At 41.7% G+C, this 9,920-nt stretch overlaps 1 protein-coding gene across 1 annotated transcript; it reads left to right on the forward strand.

The window, feature by feature from the left end:
- The first annotated feature begins 608 nt into the window (after window positions 1–608).
- slc25a5 (solute carrier family 25 member 5) lies at window positions 609–3,204 on the forward strand. Its single transcript, XM_015948726.3, has 4 exons — window positions 609–1,348; window positions 2,008–2,494; window positions 2,579–2,719; window positions 2,799–3,204. The coding sequence occupies exons 1-4, from the start codon at window positions 1,238–1,240 to the stop codon at window positions 2,954–2,956; spliced, it is 897 nt and encodes a 298-aa protein (XP_015804212.1). The 5' UTR covers window positions 609–1,237; the 3' UTR covers window positions 2,957–3,204.
- Window positions 3,205–9,920: the final 6,716 nt, after the last annotated feature.

The raw sequence follows: 9,920 nt of genomic DNA on the forward strand, positions 1-9,920 counted from the left end.
CAGGCTCACATAATGTAAACAGTGACTATGTTGTTCCCCCTTGGCCTTTTTAAACAGGAAAAAAACTGACAACCCAGCTAAGAAATAAATCCGTTTCAGTGTAACTTTCTTTCCAACAGGACTGAGACAGTAAATTGCTTTGTGGTTAATTTAGAATTCTAATCTATTTGTTGTTCTTTTCTTACACAGTTTAGTAAATAATATTTTTACCTGCCATGTTTCAGCTAGTATCTCTAGCCATCATCAGATACTATTTGAAACACGTCAGGTAAAAAATTATTTTTTTTTACTAAACTGTGTAAGAAAAGAATAATAGATTACAAATAAAAACACTGAATAAATGTACACAATATTTTTGAAATGTGATTGTTAAAATTAATTTTGGTTTGTGTAAAATTCCTACATATTGCACTTTTAACTTTATATTTTGAATATTAATAATGGGATTGCCACCTTCAAGCAGACCGAACAAAAGACATTCACTCATTTCTAAAGTGAACCTTAGTAATGTTTACTAATGTCTTTCATTTAACATTTCCTAAAGTACTTTTATTTTGAAAAAGCATTTTTTTGCTGTATTATGTTCACACTTTTCAGATTTGTGCTTGAACAAACACTGACTTCACAGAGTATTTTTATAACTAATCCATTTGCTCCCATGATAAACCCAGTAACTATAGTCTTTACTCCACCTTGTATAAGTGCTTTCAGGATATGGAGGAGTTTTTTTTTTTTCGTGGAACCGGTCAGCTGATTGAATCCTGTCCTTCCCATTGTGGGTAACAAAGTGACAGCTAAAGGACGTCAACAGATGGGATGACCTTTACCCACCATCATGTCTTTTAGGTCTCAGCTGTTTCACTCTGCACACGACCTTGAACTTTATTACTCTTTAAACCAAAAATGTACACAACTTCCTCTGAATCCTGATGTTTTACTCCCTAAAACTGCCCACAACTTGTCCAGTAACAGATTAACTCTTCCTCTTAAAAACTCCGTTTGTCCTTTTCTTTCATTGGTGACCATAGAAACCAGCAAATCTGACTGAGAGGACGTCATCACGCCCCGCCCATCACTCCCCCAACCGGCCAATGAGAAGCGAGAGTCCAAGTTCGCGTTTTTTCTCGCGCTCAGCCTCCTTAAAATCCCTTCCTCTCACCCTCGGCTTCGGCCATTTCCACTCCACCTGCAAACCCCACCGAGTGAGCCGTGGGAAGACGACTGATAACACCCGAAGATGAGCGAGCAGGCCATCTCCTTCGCCAAGGACTTCCTGGCTGGCGGCATCGCCGCTGCCATCTCTAAAACCGCCGTAGCCCCCATCGAGAGAGTCAAACTTCTCCTTCAGGTGGGTGTTCTCTACCTTCCTCACGTTCAGTTACACCTCAGCTGTGATGTCAGTGATGCGGCACTGCTAAAACCGCTGCAGCAGCACCTTTCCACACATAGGTCAAAGCTCCTAATGTGTGGAGGAGGACTTGAGATGATTTTAATGAAATATTCTGTGGATAATGAAGATGCTGCGCTGTCAGGAGCAGAAACTGAGCTATAAATAGTAAATCGCAGCGGCTCCGTCAGATTGGTGCAGACTCGGATGAGGAGAGGGCGCAGACCGGTTATGTAAGAGTCTGAAAGCTGCAATCCCTCCCAGATCGTGCAAACACGCTGTCCTCCACCTCATGAGCATCGTTAGTGTTTTAAAGGTGCTCCTGTGTGACATACCACCAGTAAGAGTTGGAAACGAGCAAGCAAGGTCACAGCAAGGGTTGCGCCATGGTTTGCTCTGCTGTAAGCCTGGATGCAGCAGCATGAGTTGGAGGAGGAGGAGGAGCAGAAGGAGGAGGAGGAGGAAGAGGAGGGGTTATGAATTCTTGAATGAATGCCTGAGTTGATGTCTCATGCAGCACGTGCATGCAAATGTGCCTGCATGACATGTTCTGGGAAAACCACTGAATTACCCAAATAAATGACAAAACATAATGATTTAGACAATGTTCTGATTTACAGGTGCAACATGCCAGCAAGCAGATTACCGCTGACAAGCAGTACAAGGGCATCATCGACTGTGTCGTCCGTATCCCAAAAGAGCAGGGCTTCGTTTCTTTCTGGAGAGGAAATCTGGCCAACGTTATCAGATACTTCCCCACTCAGGCCCTTAACTTCGCCTTCAAGGACAAGTACAAGAAGGTTTTCCTGGATGGTGTGGACAAGCGCACACAGTTCTGGAGATACTTTGCAGGTAACTTGGCATCAGGCGGCGCAGCTGGAGCCACATCGCTCTGCTTCGTCTACCCCCTTGACTTTGCCAGAACACGTCTCGCTGCTGACGTGGGCAAAGCTGGAGCAGAACGAGAGTTCAGTGGCCTGGGAGATTGTTTGGTGAAGATCTTCAGGTCGGATGGCCTCCGGGGTCTGTACCAGGGCTTTAATGTTTCAGTGCAGGGCATCATCATCTATAGAGCTGCTTACTTTGGCATCTACGACACAGCAAAGGGTGAGTTCTCACTGTTAAACCATCGTTCCTCAGTGAACATTTTTGAGATAGCAGATTAATCCCTCAGATTGATGTTTGTTACAGGCATGCTTCCAGACCCCAAGAACACACACATTGTGGTCAGCTGGATGATTGCTCAGACCGTGACCGCCGTCGCCGGTCTTACTTCCTACCCCTTCGATACAGTCCGTCGTCGTATGATGATGCAGTCCGGACGCAAAGGAGGTAATAAGCACGACATGTTTACACCATAAACTCTGTCTTTGTGGATTGAGATCTTCACCGTGCCGTTTGTTCCTCTCAGCTGACATCATGTACTCTGGCACCCTCGACTGCTGGAGGAAGATCGCACGTGACGAAGGAAGCAAGGCCTTCTTTAAAGGAGCGTGGTCCAACGTGCTCAGAGGCATGGGCGGTGCCTTCGTGCTCGTCTTGTACGATGAGCTTAAGAAAGTCATTTAAATTATCTGTTCACTGTTCATGTTGTGAAGTTTAACTGTAACATATCTTGTACATTTGGATGGACTTAAATACAGAGTTATGTTTATAGGGACCAACTAGTACTTTCTACTAGTTGTACCAAGGGAAATATGTTATGCACTAATTTCTTGGCCCATGGTTTTCTTCTTTCTGCCTCTCACAACAACCTCATTCCCTAACCACAAGAACTTTGCCAGAATAAGAGAAATAAAGGCAACCTACTGAGTGAACCTCTCACCTGGTTTTGAAATGTAATACCCAGTCCTGAAGAGTTTTATTACAGACTAAGTGCATGCTGTCGGTTGTGACGCTTCGGTCGGTTGTTTGGCACCCTCTAGAAACTTAAACCTGCAGGTTGTCTTTAAGGCCGAGCCTAAATCTGCTGAGAAAATCTGATCTGCTGACAAAATTTCAGCTGAGACACTTTCAAAAAGTTAACCTAGATGATTTTTGCTCTATGCTTTAATAGGGGACTTTTCCCGGGGGGAATAGCTTGGATTACCTGTAGTGAGGTGGATAATTCCAGCCTTCTAAATATACTTTGATCTCCTGCCAAGCCTTGTCTGACTCTCAACTGTTTGACTGACGGAGGACTCTGTCCTTGAACTGTTTTACCTTTTAGGACACTCACCGTCACGACCAAGAGCCCGGATGGCTTTCAGGACACGGAGGAACTAGCGTTAAATTAGCAGAAGGCGGTTAATGACTGTTGTAGCTGATGTGTAGATGATTGTGTCATCCTGCAGTCATGCCAAGAATTCCTCCTGATACGTGATCTTGTCTGGGGTCAAGAGGCGGTAAGCTGGTTGTGGCATTTGTAGGGCAGGACACGATGTACTTCTTGATCCCTAAACGGTGTGTGGACTGCCTCCTCTGCTGTCCGTATATGGGCCAGTTGTACAACACGTGGTAGTTGTAACACCAGCCCTCAACAGGTGAGGAGAAACAAAACTGAAATCCACACAACTTTTTATAATTGGTTTAAACTATTACCGTGATGAATTTTCACTGAAAACAATGTCAGACACCACTGTTCAAGCTGTCTCAACCCTTAATGAACTATTTGGTAATGAGGACTTTGGTCCTGCTGCTGAAAATGTCTCAAAATCGTTAATTTAAAAAAGAAGAAATTGACAAGACCCAATGTCATGTAACCCTGATCCAGAATGGAAATCAAAGCCTTTTAGTAACGCTTTCAGATTACACTATTTGCTCAACTGGATTCCTGTCTAATCCTCTCAGTAATTCACAAAGTCTTGAACGTGACCCCTTACCCAGTGAGACTGATCGATCCCCGAAAGCCAGTCTCAGCAGGGATCTGATTTAATTGATCCCTCGCTCAGCTTGAACGGGGAGCCGTTATACACATGTCTGTCTGGAGTGGCTCAGAAACACTGACATTAAGGGTTACACTGTCACATCACCACACTCTCAATCATCACCTGCAATGGCATGCTTGTTGGGATTAATGTTTTATCATTCATTCAACCTCTTAGTAGCGGGGTAATCTCCAGCAGGCATGGGGACACCCTGGACAGGTCACCAGCTCAGAGATGCACAACTATTCTCGTATGCACTCACTACCCTGGTGACCATTTAGAATCCTAAAATAATCTAGCATGATTGTTTTTGGACTGGGAGTAAAACTTGAGTACCCAGAAAAATCCCCCTCATGCATAAATGAGAACTTTCTATATCCTAACATGAATGTCTCTTGGCTATGCCCAGTGGTCATTCCTCTGCAACCCCTAAAATAGTAGATAACAGTTTAATGTTGGGGTTTTGACAACTAGAGGCATCTGTTTAGCATGGAGATCTAGACAGACAAACAAAAGCAAAAATGATTTTTATATTCACATAAATGGGATGGCTTGCCATTATCTCTATCTTTTACAGTTTTATGGTTGAGCACAAAATAGTGTGCTTTCAAACGTTGGCACTCAATAAACAAAACTGCTCATGTTTAAAGGCAAACATTCAATTTCTTACTTTTAGAAGAGCTATTCACTGAGTGTTAATACTTTTTGTTTGGAACACTGCAACTAACAGGATTAGTGAAAGAATACTACATTTGCTTTAGTTTGTTGACTGTAAATATCTAACTGAAAGTCAAGTATTTCTGGAAACACAATCATGCTTGAAACAACACCAGAATCAGGATGTGTATCAACATTCAGGACCACAGATCAGTGAGACTTCACTCACCAAGAGCCCTGTCAGCTGGGCTGTTACATAATCTCAACTGTTAGACTGAATTATGTCACAATATTGTGACCTCACAAGATTATCTATCTATCTATCTATCTATCTATCTATCTGTCTGTCTGTCTGTCTGTCTGTCTATATTTCTATCTGTCTGTCTATCTATCTATCTATCTATCTATCTATCTATCTATCTATCCATCCATCTATCTATCTATCTATCTATCTATCTATCTATCTATCTATCTATCTATCTATCTATCTATCTATCTATCTGTCTGTCTGTCTGTCTGTCTGTCTGTCTGTCTGTCTGTCTGTCTGTCTGTCTGTCTGTCTGTCTATCTATCTATCTATCTATCTATCTATCTATCTGTCTGTCTGTCTATCTATCTATCTGTCTGTCTGTCTGTCTGTCTGTCTGTCTGTCTGTCTGTCTGTCTGTCTGTCTGTCTGTCTGTCTGTCTGTCTGTCTGTCTGTCTGTCTGTCTGTCTATCTATCTATCTATCTATCTATCTATCTATCTATCTATCTATCTGTCTGTCTGTCTGTCTGTCTGTCTGTCTGTCTGTCTGTCTGTCTGTCTGTCTGTCTGTCTGTCTGTCTGTCTGTCTGTCTGTCTATCTATCTATCTATCTATCTATCTATCTATCTATCTATCTATCTATCTAACCCTCCCACTGTCCTAATGGGTGTGACCCCACGAGGAAAGTTGACCATTGAGCAGGGTTGATGGTTTATCTCTTGGGTCCATGTGGCAGGAGTGAGGTGTGAGCACCACCTCACCCCTGTCACTACCTCAATGGATAAACCATCAATCCTGCTCAATGGTCAACTTTCCTCGTGGGGTCACACCCATTAGGACAGTGGGAGGGCTAGAGATTATTTTCTCGCACCTACAGTGTTATCTGGTGGTCATAAATAACACTACACCTTGAACTGAAAGCACATGACATTGGTGCATCTGGTGCATTTTTACAACATAACCAGCAGCACATGTTGTGAGTTATTTTTCTACAGTCACTGGTTGTGATTTTAAATTGCATCACAGAACAGCAGACATCAGTTATACGCTAGACTCAAGTCGTTCTTGTACCTGATTTGTGTTTTCCAGAAATGTAAGAAATTTAAAACAGCACCAAAACTAAAATTCATCTTTACAGAAATGAAAGTGAGGTTTGAAAAAAGGTGTAAATGAAGTATGAGGTCAGTTTGTGCTTGAAGATTAGAAAAAGTTGTTCTTTCCTAATAAATATTTTTATGTAGAACAGAGAAATTTACAGGAACCTAAAAACTAATATTAAAATACCTGATCTTATACATCTCTCTCTCTCTCTCTCTCTCTCTCTCTCTCTCTCTCTCTCTCTCTCTCTCTCTCTCTCTCTCTCTCTCTCATAATTAATATTTGTGCCCCCTGAATTCATAGGCCACGTGAGTGTTAAGCAAAATAAGAATAAACTGTTTGGTTCCACACCTGAATTATATTTTTTTCTTTCTTCAGATCTATCTCTGTTCATCCCATATTCAAAAAAATGTGTAAAACAAGTTCAAGACAATTAAAAAAAATTTTTGCAGGGCTTTTAGGCAGGTTTTAATTTCTGTTTTTATCTCTTCTTCATACTGATGAGTTTTGGCAGCTCCACCATGCCCCCAATGTGGAAATGGGTTCCTTGGCCCAGAATTATCACAAACCTGGGGTCAAGGTGGACGCTCATCTTTAGTTTGACAGTCAAATCAAAGTAGTTGTTAAATCAGATTTGAGGCAGTTTACCAAAAAAAAGGCTATTTTGGTAGAAAAATTCACATTTTTGTCACCACTCAGCTGATTAATGCACATTATTTTACATCTCCAGAATGAAAATACTGCCACACACTTTCTAACTGGCAAACTGAAAATATGACCACATTGGACTAGTTCTGGCCTCACTCCACTGCTGCATGTGGATTCATATAAAGGTTCTTTTACTTGGGTTTAAAGCCTGATGGCCTTGTCCTGCCCTCCTTTTCCTGCTCACTCCTGAGTGTTCCTAGGACTCAGCAGAAGCTCAGAGGAGACCGAACCTTTGCTGCAACAGCTCACAAAACGCAGAAAGATCTACCTTTGGGCATCCGACAGGTGTCATGCTGTCTGATTTAAATTCTTTAAAAAATATTTCACTTTGGCTTTTAACACCTTGTGGATTTTTGGTTGGTTTTATTTAATATTTTATGTGTTCACCATCTTGGCTTCACTTATTTATGATTTGATTTATTATGTTTTATTTATCATTTGAAATCTTAAGTCATTTAATTTTTTTGCAAGGCACTTTGGAGTTATGCTGGTTGTTTTAAAGTGCTTTGTAAATAAAGTTGGGTTGGATTTGATTAGAAATCACCTCTTATGTCACCACAAAGCTACGTTTTGATGCCCCTAAAATTTTATCATGCCCAACAAACAGACAAAACTCATAAATTTACTTCAAGTTACGTTGAAACAGTATTAACATTTTCTGATGGTTTTTGATGGTAAATGACTCAGTAAATTGCATGAACAAAGTAAAGAGTAAATAAACAAAGATTTATTTAAAAGTAAAACTGATCTTTCACAATTAATTCTGAAATGATGGGAAGCATCGGAAACGGCATTAAGGATTAATTATAATTTCTGTGAAAACGCAGGAAGTATCTTTATTAGTATTGTTCTATAGTTGAAATCCCATGCACACATCATCACTTCAGGTACAAACATGACTCGGTTGACAAGGGGTTGTTTCAGAGGAGCCCTGAGCCACAGGTTGCAGACCCCTGAGGCTGGGCATCCATTAAATGCTTTGATCTTACAGACATGGCTGAATGATGGCTCACCAAAACAATATTGTTTAATGAAAACAAACTTTGGTCTTTCCATGTCCTTGATGAAAAATATGGAGAGAAGATACCATGTGTCTGAGGAAAACCTAAATGCTTAAAGGCCAGCATCACAACTGTCTGTGTGGAAGAGACCATCAATGGTGCACGATCAGTACTGTTAAATAGGCTCGGTAGTTCCTTGGAAAACCAATTTACCTCTCAAAGCAGTCCATTACAGCCCATCCACATACACGCTGAGATGTAACATAAAACATTTTCACATAACGTTCCACTAACAACAGCTTCTTATCCACATCTTCAGACTCATTTACTGCGTGTTTACACTGTTTAACATAATACAGATAAAATAGCTGTAGTTTCCTGGGGACTACCATCAGATCCACAGATGCCAACAGGCCTAAAAAACCTCAAAAATCAGGCTGGAAAGTCTTTGAACATAACCTGGAGATGTCGTGGAGGACGTGGGGTGAATGCCAGATAATCCTCTGAGGGCAGGGAGTGAATATGTGGACTTAACAATCTAAGAGACCTTCAGAGACAGAGAAGCTCTAGATTCCTTCAGCTCTGGAAAGAAAGACAGAAAGAAAGAAAGAAAGAAAGAAAGAAAGAAAGAAAGAAAGAAAGAAAGAAAGATAGAAAGACAATAAATCAAGACAAAACTCACGAGGCGCTTCACAAAAATCAAAAATTTAAATATAAAAAATAATTTAGAAAATTATTAAAAATATGTTTAAAATGAGCTAAAATAGACAGTTGTGATTAAAAATGTAAAGAAAGAGAGAGAGAGAGAGAGAGAGAGAGAGAGAGAGAGAGAGAGAGAGAGAGAGAGAGAACAGGAAAGAGGGAAATCAGAGGATGCTGGGAAAGGCGGAGTAGGTGGGGAGAGCAGAATAAAGAGAGAGTTGTGAAGAAGGTCATACAAAAGCCAGCTTGAACAAGTGAGTCTTCAGCTGCTTTTTAAAGGAGACCACTGAGTCCACTGATCTCAGGCTCAGGGGGAGAGAGTTCCAGAGTCGGGGGGCCACAGCAGCAAATGATCTGTCACCTTTGGTCTTTAGCCTGGTGCTGCACAGCAAGTAGGCTTTTGGCACTGGACCTCAGGGACCTGCTGGGGTGTAGGGACTGAGAAGATCACCAATGTAAGATGGTGTTTGTCCATGTAAGGCCCTGCTAAGGCCTCTGCTGTTATTTATACCGACATTTCGTTTCACATCAAATCAAATCAAATCAACTTTATTTATATAGCACTTTTCATACATAAAAAATGCAACTCAAAGTGCTTCACAGATTAAAATGGCCCCATAGATCCCATATTCCCACCCCCCCCCCTCCCCAAGTATAAAACAACTGACAATTACACTTCCACTCCCGCAACCAATTTCCAAGGTGAACATACACTCACCCACACACACGCGCGCGCACACACACACACACACACACACACACACGCACGCACACGCACACGCACACACGCACACGCACACACACACACACACACACACGATCAACAGAGTAAACAATAGGCTGAGTTCAGATGGGTCAGATAATGGACGACACATCATCAGCGGAGCCATCTGCCTCGACAGCAACAGATCCACGGCAGCAGCCAAGACACTGGCCCATGATGCCCAGGGAGGGAGGGCGGAGACCACCACCACTGCCCGGGCACTACCCGAGGAGTGCCCCGGCCGCCGCCGCCGACCACCGGCCCCAAGGCAGAGGGCTCTGCAGAGGAAACACTGGAGGATTAAAATATATAACATGTAAAATAACAAAAGCTAATATGGATAGAAAATAACTGATAAAAAGTGATTATACAGATAGTAAAAGAAAACATAATCATATAAAAACACTAAGAGGTAAATAAAATAATAAAATTAAGTAAAAGGATTAAAA

This window comes from Nothobranchius furzeri, chromosome 1, assembly GCF_043380555.1.
Source record: "Nothobranchius furzeri strain GRZ-AD chromosome 1, NfurGRZ-RIMD1, whole genome shotgun sequence".
NCBI lineage: Eukaryota > Metazoa > Chordata > Actinopteri > Cyprinodontiformes > Nothobranchiidae > Nothobranchius > Nothobranchius furzeri.

What these genes read in the sequence shown, in the direction of transcription:
- slc25a5 (XM_015948726.3), top strand. Translation starts at nt 1,238, where the DNA reads ATGAGCGAGCAGGCCATCTCCTTCGCCAAGGACTTCCTGGCTGGCGGC. An exon ending in GAGTCAAACTTCTCCTTCAG is followed by an intron (nt 1,349 to 2,007) that starts GTGGGTGTTCTC and finishes TCTGATTTACAG; the next exon opens with GTGCAACATGCCAGCAAGCA. An exon ending in CATCTACGACACAGCAAAGG is followed by an intron (nt 2,495 to 2,578) that starts GTGAGTTCTCAC and finishes TGTTTGTTACAG; the next exon opens with GCATGCTTCCAGACCCCAAG.